At 43.7% G+C, this 17,443-nt stretch overlaps 1 protein-coding gene across 4 annotated transcripts in view; it reads left to right on the forward strand.

Moving 5' to 3' along the window:
* FBRS (fibrosin) overlaps positions 1–17,443 on the forward strand; it is a 118,839-nt gene that overhangs the window by 88,442 nt on the left and 12,954 nt on the right. For all 4 annotated transcript variants that reach the window (XM_063935494.1, XM_063935496.1, XM_063935495.1 and 1 more), the window contains 3 exons: positions 1,943–1,966; positions 12,546–12,617; positions 16,895–17,012. In XM_063935494.1, coding sequence (XP_063791564.1) covers positions 1,943–1,966; positions 12,546–12,617; positions 16,895–17,012 — 214 coding nt within the window. The remainder of the gene's footprint in view (positions 1–1,942; positions 1,967–12,545; positions 12,618–16,894; positions 17,013–17,443) is intronic.

A 17,443-nucleotide genomic window follows, 5' to 3' on the forward strand; every position in this document is an offset into this window, starting at 1 on the left:
CAGCCCAGAGCACCTGCCTCCTGTTACACCAGATACTTCACATTGTGACCCATCAGCCCAGAGCACCTTCCTCCTGTTACACCAGATACTTCACATTGTGACCCATCAGCCCAGAGCACTTGCCTCCTGTTACACCAGATACTTCACATTGTGACCCATCAGCCCAGAGCACCTGCCTCCTGTTCCACCAGATACTTCACATTGTGACCCATCAGCCCAGAGCACCTGCCTCCTGTTCCACCAGATACTTCACATTGTAACCCATCAGCCCAGAGCACCTGCCTCCTGTTCCAGCCAGATACTTCACATTGTGACCCATCAGCCCAGAGCACCTGCCTCCTGTTACACCAGATACTTCACATTGTGACCCATCAGTCCAGAGCACCTGCCTCCTGTTCCACCATATACTTCACATTGTGACCCATCAGCCCAGAGCACACTGCCTCCTGTTCCACCAGATACTTCACATTGTGACCCATCAGCCCAGAGCACCTGCTTCCTGTTGCACCAGATACTTCACATTGTGACCCATCAGCCCAGAGCACCTGCCTCCTGTTACACCAGATACTTCACATTGTGACCCATCAGCCCAGAGCACCTGCCGCCATTTTCCTGCCCCCCAGTTCCTGTGTTTTCCTGCATAGTTGAGTCTCTTGGCCTTGTTTCCACATGGAATGTATGACTCTTTGGATGCAATTCTTCCATGAAGACCACTTCTGGCCAGACATCTCCGAGCAGTAGATGGGTGTACCTGGGTCCCACTGGTTTCTGCCAGGTCTGAGCTGGTGGCACTGCTGGACATCTTCTGATTTCGAAGGGAAGTAATCATGTGTCTTTCATCTGATGCATTTGGCCAACCACTGCGTCTATGGTCCTCAACATTGCCCGTTTCTTTCTGCTTCAATGCTGAGAAATACAGGCAGGTACTTATCCATCATGCAGAACCATCAGGAGGCGTCTGATCGGCTCCAAATTCTGCAGCAGGACAAAGACCCCAAAACATACAGCCAATGTTATTAAGAACTTCAGTGTAAAGAAGAACAAGGAGTCGAGGAGAAGAACAAGTGATGATATGGCCCCCACAGAGACCTGATCTCAACATTATGGAGTCTGTCTGGGATTACATGAAGAGACGGAAGGATGTGAGCAGCCTACACCCACAGATCATCTGTGGTCAGTTCTCCAAGATGTTTATAACAACCTCCTTGCCGAGTTCCTTCAAATACTGTGTGCAAGTGTACCTAGAAGAATTGATTCTGTTTGAAGGGAAAGGGCAGTCACACCAAATACTGTGATTTACATTTCTCTTCTGTTCAATCACTTTGTATTTTGTTAACTGATAAAAATAAATGATATATGAAAGCATTATTACTGTGCAGCATTTCTTCCAAACCTGCCTAAAACTTTTGCACAGTACTGTTCATCTGTGTAAGTCCTACATCTGGACACAGTAGTTTCTGCGTGCAATGGTGACTTCTTCAGACCAGCCCTCCGATTCTTCGCTCAGTGCTCCACCATGCTCTTCCTATTACTGCGGTGGTGACCCAGGGGATGGCGCTTCTGTCCTTATTATTACTACAGTCATATACCCCAGGTACTTATCACAATGCACCATCTACCGATTGGGCTTAGCCAACCAATGGGAGCATGGTTCTAGTCTGTGGAAATTATGTACCAGCGTAGGTGGTCTGTCTGTAAAACATGAAGCCATTGGCTCAGAGACCGGCAGCTATTACACTAGGGAGAGGTAGGTGGCACTTTCCTCGTCACCATCTGTGTGTTCACCAGAGGCTCCAGTGTCCACCCTCGGAGTTGTATCGGGACGCTCGGTCTCCTGTCGGGGGGTATAATTCCAGCCTTTTCCCGGAAACGTTACCCCTCGGGGTCTTATTGGGCTGGTTTTCTGCATGGGCCTTCACAATGCGTTTTCTTTCTTTTTCAGATGAGCGATCAATTCAAGCCAAGGGTAAGTGCCTGTGTCCCCCCCTGTGTGCGTCTCTGGCCCATCTGGGTCTCTCACAAGCTCTATATATAATGTCACGTAACTGTCCTGAGACCTAGCTGTCCGTACATACAGTCTCACTCTGTATCATGCGTACGTGTATGTTCTGACGGCTGTGACACGGATAGTTCTGCCTCCGTGGCTCCTCTCTCAGTTTCTCCGGATTCCTGTGTGATTGGTTTATACAGAGTATTTATGCTGTGTCTGTCAGTACAGAGTATTTATGCTGTGTCTATGTCAGTACAGAGTATTTATGCTGTGTCTATGTCAGTACAGAGTATTTATGCTGTGTGTGTCTGTCAGTACAGAGTATTTATGCTGTCTGTGTCTATGTCAGTACAGAGTATTTATGCTGTGTCTGTCAGTACAGAGTATTTATGCTGTGTCTGTCAGTACAGAGTATTTATGCAGTGTCTGTCAGTACAGAGTATTTATGCTGTGTCTATGTCAGTACAGAGTATTTATGCTGCGTCTATGTCGGTACAGAGTATTTATGCAGTATCTGTCAGTACAGAGTATTTATGCTGTGTCTGTCAGTACAGAGTATTTATGCTGTGTGTGTCTGTCAGTACAGAGTATTTATGCTGTCTGTGTCTGTCAGTACAGAGTATTTATGCTGTGTCTGTCAGTACAGAGTATTTATGCTGTCTATGTCAGTACAGAGTATATATGCTGTGTCTGTCAGTACAGAGTATTTATGCTGTGTCTATGTCAGTACAGAGTATTTATGCTGTGTCTATGTCAGTACAGAGTATTTATGCTGTGTCTATGTCAGTACAGAGTATTTATGCTGTGTCTGTCAGTACAGAGTATTTATGCTGTGTCTATGTCAGTACAGAGTATTTATGTTGTGTCTGTCAGTACAGAGTATTCATGCTGTGTGTGTCTATGTCAGTACAGAGTATTTATGCTGTGTCTATGTCAGTACAGAGTATTTATGCTGTGTCTATGTCAGTACAGAGTATTTATTCTGTGTCTGTCAGTACAGAGTATTTATGCTGTGTCTATGTCAGTACAGAGTATTTATGCTGTGTCTATGTCAGTACAGAGTATTTATGCTGTGTCTATGTCAGTACAGAGTATTTATGCTGTGTCTATGTCAGTACAGAGTATTTATGCTGTCTGTGTCTGTCAGTACAGAGTATTTATGCTGTGTCTGTCAGTACAGAGTATTTATGCTGTGTCTATGTCAGTACAGAGTATTTATGCTGTGTCTGTCAGTACAGAGTATTTATGCTGTGTCTGTCAGTACAGAGTATTTATGCTGTGTGTGTCTGTCAGTACAGAGTATTTATGCTGTGTCTATGTCAGTACAGAGTATTTATGCTGTGTCTGTCAGTACAGAGTATTTATGCTGTATGTGTCTATGTCAGTACAGAGTATTTATGCTGTGTCTGTCAGTACAGAGTATTTATGCTGTGTATATGTCAGTACAGAGTATTTATGCTGTGTGTGTCTATGTCAGTACAGAGTATTATGCTGTGTCTATGTCAGTACAGAGTATTTATGCTGTGTCAGTACAGAGTATTTATGCTGTGTCTGTCAGTACAGAGTATTTATGCTATATGTCTGTCAGTACAGAGTATTTATGCTGTGTGTGTCTGTGTCAGTACAGAGTATTTATGCTGTCTGTCAGTACAGAGTATTTATGCTGTGTATGTCAGTACAGAGTATTTATGCTGTGTCTGTCAGTACAGAGTATTTATGCTGTCTGTGTCTGTCAGTACAGAGTATTTATGCTGTGTCTGTCAGTACAGAGTATTTATGCTGTGTCTGTCAGTACAGAGTATTTATGCTGTGTCTGTCAGTACAGAGTATTTATGCTGTGTCTGTCAGTACAGAGTATTTATGCTGTGTATATGTCAGTACAGAGTATTTATGCTGTGTGTGTCTGTCAGTACAGAGTATTTATGCTGTGTGTGTCTGTCAGTACAGAGTATTTATGCTGTGTGTGTCTGTCAGTACAGAGTATTTATGCTGTGTGTGTATGTCAGTACAGAGTATTATGCTGTGTCTATGTCAGTACAGAGTATTTATGCTGTGTCAGTACAGAGTATTTATGCTGTGTCTATGTCAGTACAGAGTATTTATGCTATATGTCTGTCAGTACAGAGTATTTATGCTGTGTGTGTCTGTGTCAGTACAGAGTATTTATGCTGTGTCAGTACAGAGTATTTATGCTGTGTCTATGTCAGTACAGAGTATTTATGCTATATGTCTGTCAGTACAGAGTATTTATGCTGTGTGTCTGTGTCAGTACAGAGTATTTATGCTGTGTGTCTATGTCAGTACAGAGTATTTATGCTGTCTGTCAGTACAGAGTATTTATGCTGTGTATGTCAGTACAGAGTATTTATGCTGTGTCTATGTCAGTACAGAGTATTTATGCTGTGTGTCTATGTCAGTACAGAGTATTTATGCAGGGTCTATGTCAGTACAGAGTATTTATGCTGTGTCTATGTCAGTACAGAGTATTTATGCTGTGTCTGTCAGTACAGAGTATTTATGCTGTGTGTCTATGTCAGTACAGAGTATTTATGCTGTGTGTGTCTGTGTCAGTACAGAGTATTTATGCTGTGTGTCAGTACAGAGTATTTATGCTGTCTATGTCAGTACAGAGTATTTATGCTGTGTCTATGTCAGTACAGAGTATTTATGCTGTGCGTGTCTGTCAGTAAAGAGTATTTAAGCTTTGTGTGTCTGTCAGTACAGAGTATTTATGCCTTGTGTGTCTGTCAGTACAGAGTATTTATGCTGTGTCTATGTCAGTACAGAGTATTTATGCTGGGTGTGTCTGTCAGTACAGAGTATTTATGCCTTGCGTGTTTATATCAATACAGAGTATTTATGCTGTGTCTGTCAGTACAGAGTATTTATGCTGTGTCTATGTCAGTACAGAGTATTTATGCTGTGTGTATGTCAGTACAGAGTATTTATGCTGTGTCTGTCAGTACAGAGTATTTATGCTGTGTCTATGTCAGTACAGAGTATTTATGCTGTGTCTATGTCAGTACAGAGTATTTATGCTGTGTCTATGTCAGTACAGAGTATTTATGTTGTCTATGTCAGTACAGAGTATTTATGCTGTGTGTGTCTGTCAGTACAGAGTATTTATGCTGTGTCTATGTCAGTACAGAGTATTTATTCTGTGTCTGTCAGTACAGAGTATTTATGCTGTGTGTCAGTACAGAGTATTTATGCTGTGTCTATGTCAGTACAGAGTATTTATGCTGTGTCTATGTCAGTACAGAGTATTTATGCTGTGTGTGTCTGTCAGTACAGAGTATTTATGCTGTGTGTGTCTGTCAGTACAGAGTATTTATGCTGTCTGTGTCTGTCAGTACAGAGTATTTATGCTGTGTCTATGTCAGTACAGAGTATTTATGCTGTGTCTATGTCAGTACAGAGTATTTATGCTGTGTCTATGTCAGTACAGAGTATTTATGCTGTGTGTGTCTGTCAGTACAGAGTATTTATGCTGTGTCTATGTCAGTACAGAGTATTTATGCTGTGTCTGTCAGTACAGAGTATTTATGCTGTGTGTGTCTGTCAGTACAGAGTATTTATGCTGTGTCTGTCAGTACAGAGTATTTATGCTGTCTATGTCAGTACAGAGTATTTATGCTGTGTGTGTGTCAGTACAGAGTATTTATGCTGTGTCTGTCAGTACAGAGTATTTATGCTGTGTCTATGTCAGTACAGAGTATTTATGCTGTGTCTGTCAGTACAGAGTATTTATGCTGTGTCTGTCAGTACAGAGTATTTATGCTGTGTCTGTCAGTACAGAGTATTTATGCTGTGTCTGTCAGTACAGAGTATTTATGCTGTCTGTCAGTACAGAGTATTTATGCTGTGTCTATGTCAGTACAGAGTATTTATGCTGTGTATATGTCAGTACAGAGTATTTATGCTGTGTGTGTCTATGTCAGTACAGAGTATTTATGCTGTGTGTCTGTCAGTACAGAGTATTTATGCTGTGTGTATGTCAGTACAGAGTATTTATGCTGTGTGTATGTCAGTACAGAGTATTTATGCTGTGTCTATGTCAGTACAGAGTATTTATGCAGTGTTTATGTCAGTACAGAGTATTTATGCTGTGCGTGTCTGTCAGTAAAGAGTATTTAAGCTGTGTGTGTCTGTCAGTACAGAGTATTTATGCCTTGTGTGTCTGTCAGTACAGAGTATTTATGCTGTGTCTATGTCAGTACAGAGTACTTATGCTGTGTGTGTGTCAATACAGAGTATTTATGCTGTGTCTATGTCAGTAAAGAGTATTTAAGCTGTGTGTGTCTGTCAGTACAGAGTATTTATGCTGTGTCTATGTCAGTACAGAGTATTTATGCTGTGTGTGTCTGTCAGTACAGAGTATTTATGCTGTGTCTATGTCAGTACAGAGTATTTATGCTGTGTGTGTCTATGTCAGTACAGAGTATTTATGCCTTGTGTGTCTGTCAGTACAGAGTATTTATGCTGTGTCTGTCAGTACAGAGTATTTATGCTGTGTCTGTCAGTACAGAGTATTTATGCTGTGTCTATGTCAGTACAGAGTATTTATGCTGTGTCTGTCAGTACAGAGTATTTATGCTGTGTCTGTCAGTACAGAGTATTTATGCTGTGTGTGTCTATGTCAGTACAGAGTATTATGCTGTGTCTATGTCAGTACAGAGTATTTATGCTGTGTCAGTACAGAGTATTTATGCTGTGTCTGTCAGTACAGAGTATTTATGCTATATGTCTGTCAGTACAGAGTATTTATGCTGTGTGTGTCTGTGTCAGTACAGAGTATTTATGCTGTCTGTCAGTACAGAGTATTTATGCTGTGTCTGTCAGTACAGAGTATTTATGCTGTCTGTGTCTGTCAGTACAGAGTATTTATGCTGTGTCTGTCAGTACAGAGTATTTATGCTGTGTCTGTCAGTACAGAGTATTTATGCTGTGTCTGTCAGTACAGAGTATTTATGCTGTGTCTGTCAGTACAGAGTATTTATGCTGTGTATATGTCAGTACAGAGTATTTATGCTGTGTGTGTCTGTCAGTACAGAGTATTTATGCTGTGTGTGTCTGTCAGTACAGAGTATTTATGCTGTGTGTGTCTGTCAGTACAGAGTATTTATGCTGTGTGTGTCTGTCAGTACAGAGTATTTATGCTGTGTGTGTATGTCAGTACAGAGTATTATGCTGTGTCTATGTCAGTACAGAGTATTTATGCTGTGTCAGTACAGAGTATTTATGCTGTGTCTGTCAGTACAGAGTATTTATGCTGTGTCTATGTCAGTACAGAGTATTTATGCTGTGTCTGTCAGTACAGAGTATTTATGCTGTGTCTGTCAGTACAGAGTATTTATGCTGTGTCTGTCAGTACAGAGTATTTATGCTGTCTGTCAGTACAGAGTATTTATGCTGTGTCTATGTCAGTACAGAGTATTTATGCTGTGTATATGTCAGTACAGAGTATTTATGCTGTGTGTGTCTATGTCAGTACAGAGTATTTATGCTGTGTGTCTGTCAGTACAGAGTATTTATGCTGTGTGTATGTCAGTACAGAGTATTTATGCTGTGTGTATGTCAGTACAGAGTATTTATGCTGTGTCTATGTCAGTACAGAGTATTTATGCAGTGTTTATGTCAGTACAGAGTATTTATGCTGTGCGTGTCTGTCAGTAAAGAGTATTTAAGCTGTGTGTGTCTGTCAGTACAGAGTATTTATGCCTTGTGTGTCTATGTCAGTACAGAGTATTTATGCTGTGTCTATGTCAGTACAGAGTACTTATGCTGTGTGTGTGTCAATACAGAGTATTTATGCTGTGTCTATGTCAGTAAAGAGTATTTAAGCTGTGTGTGTCTGTCAGTACAGAGTATTTATGCTGTGTCTATGTCAGTACAGAGTATTTATGCTGTGTGTGTCTGTCAGTACAGAGTATTTATGCTGTGTCTATGTCAGTACAGAGTATTTATGCTGTGTGTGTCTATGTCAGTACAGAGTATTTATGCCTTGTGTGTCTGTCAGTACAGAGTATTTATGCTGTGTCTGTCAGTACAGAGTATTTATGCTGTGTCTGTCAGTACAGAGTATTTATGCTGTGTCTATGTCAGTACAGAGTATTTATGCTGTGTCTGTCAGTACAGAGTATTTATGCTGTGTCTGTCAGTACAGAGTATTTATGCTGTGTGTGTCTATGTCAGTACAGAGTATTATGCTGTGTCTATGTCAGTACAGAGTATTTATGCTGTGTCAGTACAGAGTATTTATGCTGTGTCTGTCAGTACAGAGTATTTATGCTATATGTCTGTCAGTACAGAGTATTTATGCTGTGTGTGTCTGTGTCAGTACAGAGTATTTATGCTGTCTGTCAGTACAGAGTATTTATGCTGTGTCTGTCAGTACAGAGTATTTATGCTGTCTGTGTCTGTCAGTACAGAGTATTTATGCTGTGTCTGTCAGTACAGAGTATTTATGCTGTGTCTGTCAGTACAGAGTATTTATGCTGTGTCTGTCAGTACAGAGTATTTATGCTGTGTGTCAGTACAGAGTATTTATGCTGTGTATATGTCAGTACAGAGTATTTATGCTGTGTGTGTCTGTCAGTACAGAGTATTTATGCTGTGTGTGTCTGTCAGTACAGAGTATTTATGCTGTGTGTGTCTGTCAGTACAGAGTATTTATGCTGTGTGTGTATGTCAGTACAGAGTATTATGCTGTGTCTATGTCAGTACAGAGTATTATGCTGTGTCTATGTCAGTACAGAGTATTTATGCTGTGTCAGTACAGAGTATTTATGCTGTGTCTATGTCAGTACAGAGTATTTATGCTATATGTCTGTCAGTACAGAGTATTTATGCTGTGTGTGTCTGTGTCAGTACAGAGTATTTATGCTGTGTCAGTACAGAGTATTTATGCTGTGTCTATGTCAGTACAGAGTATTTATGCTATATGTCTGTCAGTACAGAGTATTTATGCTGTGTGTGTCTGTGTCAGTACAGAGTATTTATGCTGTGTGTCTATGTCAGTACAGAGTATTTATGCTGTCTGTCAGTACAGAGTATTTATGCTGTGTATGTCAGTACAGAGTATTTATGCTGTGTCTATGTCAGTACAGAGTATTTATGCTGTGTGTCTATGTCAGTACAGAGTATTTATGCAGGGTCTATGTCAGTACAGAGTATTTATGCTGTGTCTATGTCAGTACAGAGTATTTATGCTGTGTCTGTCAGTACAGAGTATTTATGCTGTGTGTCTATGTCAGTACAGAGTATTTATGCTGTGTGTGTCTGTGTCAGTACAGAGTATTTATGCTGTGTGTCAGTACAGAGTATTTATGCTGTGTCTATGTCAGTACAGAGTATTTATGCTGTGTCTATGTCAGTACAGAGTATTTATGCTGTGCGTGTCTGTCAGTAAAGAGTATTTAAGCTTTGTGTGTCTGTCAGTACAGAGTATTTATGCCTTGTGTGTCTGTCAGTACAGAGTATTTATGCTGTGTCTATGTCAGTACAGAGTATTTATGCTGGGTGTGTCTGTCAGTACAGAGTATTTATGCCTTGCGTGTTTATATCAATACAGAGTATTTATGCTGTGTCTGTCAGTACAGAGTATTTATGCTGTGTCTATGTCAGTACAGAGTATTTATGCTGTGTGTATGTCAGTACAGAGTATTTATGCTGTGTCTGTCAGTACAGAGTATTTATGCTGTGTGTATGTCAGTACAGAGTATTTATGCTGTGTGTATGTCAGTACAGAGTATTTATGCTGTGTTTGTCAGTACAGAGTATTTATGTTGTGTCTATGTCAGTACAGAGTATTTATGCTGTGTCTATGTCAGTACAGAGTATTTATGCTGTGTCTATGTCAGTACAGAGTATTTATGTTGTCTATGTCAGTACAGAGTATTTATGCTGTGTGTGTCTGTCAGTACAGAGTATTTATGCTGTGTCTATGTCAGTACAGAGTATTTATTCTGTGTCTGTCAGTACAGAGTATTTATGCTGTCTGTCAGTACAGAGTATTTATGCTGTGTCTATGTCAGTACAGAGTATTTATGCTGTGTCTATGTCAGTACAGAGTATTTATGCTGTGTGTGTCTGTCAGTACAGAGTATTTATGCTGTGTGTGTCTGTCAGTACAGAGTATTTATGCTGTCTGTGTCTGTCAGTACAGAGTATTTATGCTGTGTCTATGTCAGTACAGAGTATTTATGCTGTGTCTATGTCAGTACAGAGTATTTATGCTGTGTCTATGTCAGTACAGAGTATTTATGCTGTGTGTGTCTGTCAGTACAGAGTATTTATGCTGTGTCTATGTCAGTACAGAGTATTTATGCTGTGTCTGTCAGTACAGAGTATTTATGCTGTGTGTGTCTGTCAGTACAGAGTATTTATGCTGTGTCTGTCAGTACAGAGTATTTATGCTGTCTATGTCAGTACAGAGTATTTATGCTGTGTGTGTGTCAGTACAGAGTATTTATGCTGTGTCTGTCAGTACAGAGTATTTATGCTGTGTCTATGTCAGTACAGAGTATTTATGCTGTGTCTGTCAGTACAGAGTATTTATGCTGTGTCTGTCAGTACAGAGTATTTATGCTGTGTCTGTCAGTACAGAGTATTTATGCTGTGTCTGTCAGTACAGAGTATTTATGCTGTGTCTATGTCAGTACAGAGTATTTATGCTGTGTATATGTCAGTACAGAGTATTTATGCTGTGTGTGTCTATGTCAGTACAGAGTATTTATGCTGTGTGTCTGTCAGTACAGAGTATTTATGCTGTGTGTATGTCAGTACAGAGTATTTATGCTGTGTGTATGTCAGTACAGAGTATTTATGCTGTGTCTATGTCAGTACAGAGTATTTATGCAGTGTTTATGTCAGTACAGAGTATTTATGCTGTGCGTGTCTGTCAGTAAAGAGTATTTAAGCTGTGTGTGTCTGTCAGTACAGAGTATTTATGCCTTGTGTGTCTATGTCAGTACAGAGTATTTATGCTGTGTCTATGTCAGTACAGAGTACTTATGCTGTGTGTGTGTCAATACAGAGTATTTATGCTGTGTCTATGTCAGTAAAGAGTATTTAAGCTGTGTGTGTCTGTCAGTACAGAGTATTTATGCCTTGTGTGTCTGTCAGTACAGAGTATTTATGCTGTGTCTATGTCAGTACAGAGTATTTATGCTGTGTGTGTCTGTCAGTACAGAGTATTTATGCTGTGTCTATGTCAGTACAGAGTATTTATGCTGTGTGTGTCTATGTCAGTACAGAGTATTTATGCCTTGTGTGTCTGTCAGTACAGAGTATTTATGCTGTGTCTGTCAGTACAGAGTATTTATGCTGTGTCTGTCAGTACAGAGTATTTATGCTGTGTCTGTCAGTACAGAGTATTTATGCTGTGTCTGTCAGTACAGAGTATTTATGCTGTGTCTGTCAGTACAGAGTATTTATGCCTTGTGTGTCTGTCAGTACAGAGTATTTATGCAGTGTCTGTCAGTACAGAGTATTTATGCTGTGTCTGTCAGTACAGAGTATTTATGCTGTGTCTATGTCAGTACAGAGTATTTATGCTGTGTCTGTCAGTACAGAGTATTTATGCTGTGTGTGTCTATGTCAGTACAGAGTATTTATGCCTTGTGTGTCTGTCAGTACAGAGTATTTATGCTGTGTCTATGTCAGTACAGAGTATTTATGCTGTGTCTATGTCAGTACAGAGTATTTATGCTGTGTCTGTCAGTACAGAGTATTTATGCTGTGTCTATGTCAGTACAGAGTATTTATGCTGTGTCTGTCAGTACAGAGTATTTATGCTGTGTCTGTCAGTACAGAGTATTTATGCAGTGTCTATGTCAGTACAGAGTATTTATGCTGTCTGTCAGTACAGAGTATTTATGCTGTGTCTGTCAGTACAGAGTATTTATGCTGTGTCTATGTCAGTACAGAGTATTTATGCTGTGTGTGTCTGTCAGTACAGAGTATTTATGCTGTGTCTATGTCAGTACAGAGTATTTATGCTGTGTGTGTCTATGTCAGTACAGAGTATTTATGCCTTGTGTGTCTGTCAGTACAGAGTACTTATGCTGTGTCTGTCAGTACAGAGTATTTATGCTGTGTCTGTCAGTACAGAGTATTTATGCTGTGTCTATGTCAGTACAGAGTATTTATGCTGTGTCTATGTCAGTACAGAGTATTTATGCTGTGTCTATGTCAGTACAGAGTATTTATGCCGTGTCTGTCAGTACAGAGTATTTATGCAGTGTCTATGTCAGTACAGAGTATTTATGCAGTGTCTGTCAGTACAGAGTATTTATGCTGTGTCTATGTCAGTACAGAGTATTTATGCTGCGTCTATGTCGGTACAGAGTATTTATGCAGTATCTGTCAGTACAGAGTATTTATGCAGTGTCTATGTCAGTACAGAGTCGGAGGATGCAGCTCTTGAGCTCTTAAGATGCAGAATCCAGATTTGTAACCTTTTATATTAATACTTGTATGGAAGGAAAGGCGGCACATTACTGTGTGATGGGGGAGGGGGAGGCTCACGTGTTATAATGTCTTTGTGTCACAGAGGTCCGGGCGCTGGTGCGCCATGCATGTTCGCGTGGCCTATATGATCCTGCGGCATCAGGAGAGAATGAAGGTACGGTTCCCCCTCCCCTCTGGTAGCTGCCATTCCTCTAATAACTGCTGTTATGTGTATTCCTCGCCCCACCCTGGTGGCCCTTCTCTTCATCACGTCATCTGCATCCATACATTTATTCTCCCCCTGCCATAGGCTGACATTACTGAGGGCCTGGCCTCCCCGCTGCCGCTGGCTGACGTTACTGAGGGCCTGGCCTCCCCGGTGACGCCAGCTAACGTTACCGAGGGCCTGGCCTTCCCGGTGCTGCCGGCTGACGTTACAGAGGGCCTGGCCTCCCCGGTGCCGCCGGCTGACGTTACTGAAGGCCTGGCCTCCCCGGTGCTGCCGGCTGACGTTACTGAGGGCCTGGCCTCCCCGGTGACTCTGGCTGACGTTACTGAGGGCCTGGCCTCCCCGGTGACGCCGGCTGACGTTACTGAGGGCCTGGCCTCCCCGGTGTCGCCGGCTGACGTTACTGAGGGCCTGGCCTCCCCGGTGACGCCGGCTGACGTTACTGAGGGCCTGGCCTCCCCGGTGACGCCGGCTGACGTTACTGAGGGCCTGGCCTCCCCGGTGACGATTACAGTACATGTTGAAATGTTGACCCGTCCCGCACATGGTCTTGGGGAATTTGGGCACAATTCCTCCTTACAGATCTGCTTCATCTCATGTACACTTTGCACCCTGCTGCAGCTCCTGCCACAAGCTCTCTGTTAGTTTAAGGTCTGGATTTGGCCAGTATAAAACAATTTTTCTGTATCATTATCTTGCTGCTAGATGAGGGGTGGGCATAATATGGCTAGCCAAGAAACTCACTCCGATGGTATAGCTGTCAGTGTGGGCTCCATCCCAACCCATGCTGCTAGTAACCGAATACAACCGAACCAGAGAAGCTGCAGATGCTTTCATGTTACCCCGGGGCTCTCCTCTCCCAGAGTAATACAGCCCTACTTCTAGTAGTGACCATTACAGTACATGTTATGTAAAAATACACTCCTGTCCTCCTACAGGCTCTCTCCCATCACCTTATGGTGGTCTCCTTCCTCCTGTCCTCCTACAGGCTCTCTCCCATCACCTTATGCTGGTCTCCTTTCTCCTGTCCTCCTACAGGCTCTCTCCCATCACCTTATGCTGGTCTCCTTTCTCCTGTCCTCCTACAGGCTCTCTCCCATCAACTTATGCTGGTCTCCTTTCTCCTGTCCTCCTATAGGCTCTCTCCCATCACCTTATGCTGGTCTCCTGCCTCCTGTCCTCCTACAGGCTCTCTCCCATCACCTTATGGTGGTCTCCTTTCTCCTGTCCTCCTATAGGCTCTCTCCCATCACCTTATGCTGGTCTCCTGCCTCCTGTCCTCCTACAGGCTCTCTCCCATCACCTTATGGTGGTCTCCTTTCTCCTGTCCTCCTATAGGCTCTCTCCCATCACCTTATGCTGGTCTCCTTTCTCCTGTCCTCCTATTGGCTCTCTCCCATCACCTTATGCTGGTCTCCTTTCTCCTGTCCTCCTACAGGCTCTCTCTCATCACCTTATGCTGGTCTCCTTTCTCCTGTCCTCCTACAGGCTCTCTCCCATCACCTTATGCTGGTCTCCTTTCTCCTGTCCTCCTACAGGCTCTCTCCCATCACCTTATGCTGGTCTCCTTTCTCCTGTCCTCCTACAGGCTCTCTCCCATCAACTTATGCTGGTCTCCTTTCTCCTGTCCTCCTACAGGCTCTCTCCCATCACTTTATGCTGGTCTCCTTTCTCCTGTCCTCCTATTGGCTCTCTCCCATCACCTTATGCTGGTCTCCTTTCTCCTGTCCTCCTACAGGCTCTCTCCCATCACCTTATGCTGGTCTCCTTTCTCCTGTCCTCCTACAGGCTCTCTCTCATCACCTTATGCTGGTCTCCTTTCTCCTGTCCTCCTATAGGCTCTCTCTCATCACCTTATGCTGGTCTCCTTTCTCCTGTCCTCCTATAGGCTCTCTCCCATCACCTTATGCTGGTCTCCTTTCTCCTGTCCTCCTACAGGCTCTCTCCCATCACCTTATGCTGGTCTCCTTTCTCCTGTCCTCCTACAGGCTCTCTCCCATCACCTTATGCTGGTCTCCTTTCTCCTGTCCTCCTACAGGCTCTCTCCCATCACCTTATGCTGGTCTCCTTTCTCCTGTCCTCCTACAGGCTCTCTCCCATCAACTTATGCTGGTCTCCTTTCTCCTGTCCTCCTACAGGCTCTCTCCCATCACTTTATGCTGGTCTCCTTTCTCCTGTCCTCCTATAGGCTCTCTCCCATCACCTTATGCTGGTCTCCTGCCTCCTGTCCTCCTACAGGCTCTCTCCCATCACCTTATGGTGGTCTCCTTTCTCCTGTCCTCCTATAGGCTCTCTCCCATCACCTTATGCTGGTCTCCTTTCTCCTGTCCTCCTATTGGCTCTCTCCCATCACCTTATGCTGGTCTCCTTTCTCCTGTCCTCCTACAGGCTCTCTCCCATCACCTTATGCTGGTCTCCTTTCTCCTGTCCTCCTACAGGCTCTCTCCCATCAACTTATGCTGGTCTCCTTTCTCCTGTCCTCCTATTGGCTCTCTCCCATCACCTTATGCTGGTCTCCTTTCTCCTGTCCTCCTACAGGCTCTCTCCCATCACTTTATGCTGGTCTCCTTTCTCCTGTCCTCCTATAGGCTCTCTCTCATCACCTTATGCTGGTCTCCTGCCTCCTGTCCTCCTACAGGCTCTCTCCCATCACCTTATGGTGGTCTCCTTTCTCCTGTCCTCCTATAGGCTCTCTCCCATCACCTTATGCTGGTCTCCTTTCTCCTGTCCTCCTATTGGCTCTCTCCCATCACCTTATGCTGGTCTCCTTTCTCCTGTCCTCCTACAGGCTCTCTCCCATCACCTTATGCTGGTCTCCTTTCTCCTGTCCTCCTACAGGCTCTCTCCCATCAACTTATGCTGGTCTCCTTTCTCCTGTCCTCCTATTGGCTCTCTCCCATCACCTTATGCTGGTCTCCTTTCTCCTGTCCTCCTACAGGCTCTCTCCCATCACCTTATGCTGGTCTCCTTTCTCCTGTCCTCCTACAGGCTCTCTCCCATCACCTTATGCTGGTCTCCTTTCTCCTGTCCTCCTACAGGCTCTCTCCCATCAACTTATGCTGGTCTCCTTTCTCCTGTCCTCCTACAGGCTCTCTCCCATCACTTTATGCTGGTCTCCTTTCTCCTGTCCTCCTACAGGCTCTCTCCCATCACCTTATGCTGGTCTCCTTTCTCCTGTCCTCCTACAGGCTCTCTCCCATCACCTTATGCTGGTCTCCTTTCTCCTGTCCTCCTACAGGCTCTCTCCCATCACCTTATGCTGGTCTCCTTTCTCCTGTCCTCCTACAGGCTCTCTCCCATCAACTTATGCTGGTCTCCTTTCTCCTGTCCTCCTATTGGCTCTCTCCCATCACCTTATGCTGGTCTCCTTTCTCCTGTCCTCCTACAGGCTCTCTCCCATCACTTTATGCTGGTCTCCTTTCTCCTGTCCTCCTATAGGCTCTCTCCCATCACCTTATGCTGGTCTCCTTTCTCCTGTCCTCCTATAGGCTCTCTCCCATCACCTTATGCTGGTCTCCTGCCTCCTGTCCTCGTACAGGCTCTCTCTCATCACCTTATGCTGGTCTCCTTTCTCCTGTCCTCCTACAGGCTCTCTCCCATCACCTTATGCTGGTCTCCTTTCTCCTGTCCTCCTATAGGCTCTCTCCCATCACCTTATGCTGGTCTCCTGCCTCCTGTCCTCCTACAGGCTCTCTCCCATCACCTTATGCTGGTCTCCTGCCTCCTGTCCTCCTACAGGCTCTCTCCCATCACCTTATGGTGGTCTCCTTTCTCCTGTCCTCCTACAGGCTCTCTCCCATCACCTTATGCTGGTCTCCTTTCTCCTGTCCTCCTACAGGCTCTCTCCCATCACCTTATGCTGGTCTCCTTTCTCCTGTCCTCCTACAGGCTCTCTCCCATCAACTTATGCTGGTCTCCTTTCTCCTGTCCTCCTACAGGCTCTCTCCCATCAACTTATGCTGGTCTCCTTTCTCCTGTCCTCCTACAGGCTCTCTCCCATCACCTTATGGTGGTCTCCTTTCTCCTGTCCTCCTATAGGCTCTCTCCCATCACCTTATGCTGGTCTCCTGCCTCCTGTCCTCCTACAGGCTCTCTCTCATCACCTTATGCTGGTCTCTTTTCGCCTGTCGTCCCCACAGTTTATCTCCCATCACCTTATATTGTACTCTGTCCTCTCGCTCTTTCCTAATCTGGCAATGAGATCTTCTCTCTCTGTGTCACAGCTTGCACACGGGACTCCTCACAAGACTGAATACCGTAATGATCTCGTTTGTCTGAGTTCGGGACTTGGTGCTCTTCCCTCCTCACATGAGCTGGTGCGGACTTCCTCTCTCATGACTGGTAATAGACTTTATTTTGCACAATTTTATTTCCAACTATTTGCTGTAACTAAGAAAAAGACTGTAACATACCACATATCCTATTACTGACACTGTAACGTAGCATTCCGTATGCAGATGCAGTCATGATCACACACAGTATATAGGCATGCCGCATATCCTATTACTGACACTGTAACGTAGCTTTCCGTATGTAGATACAGCCGCAGTCACACACAGAAAATAGGCATGCCGCATATCCTATTACTGACACTGTAACGTAGCATTACATATACAGATACAGCCTCAGTCACACACAGTATATAGGCATGCCGCATATCCTACTACTGATACTGTATTGTAGCATTACGTATGTAGATACAGCCGCGGTCACACACAGTATATAGGCATGCCGCATATCCTATTACTGACACTGTAATGTAGCATTCCGTA

The sequence above is a fragment of the Pseudophryne corroboree genome, chromosome 7, assembly GCF_028390025.1.
Source record: "Pseudophryne corroboree isolate aPseCor3 chromosome 7, aPseCor3.hap2, whole genome shotgun sequence".
NCBI classification, from domain to species: Eukaryota; Metazoa; Chordata; class Amphibia; order Anura; family Myobatrachidae; genus Pseudophryne; species Pseudophryne corroboree.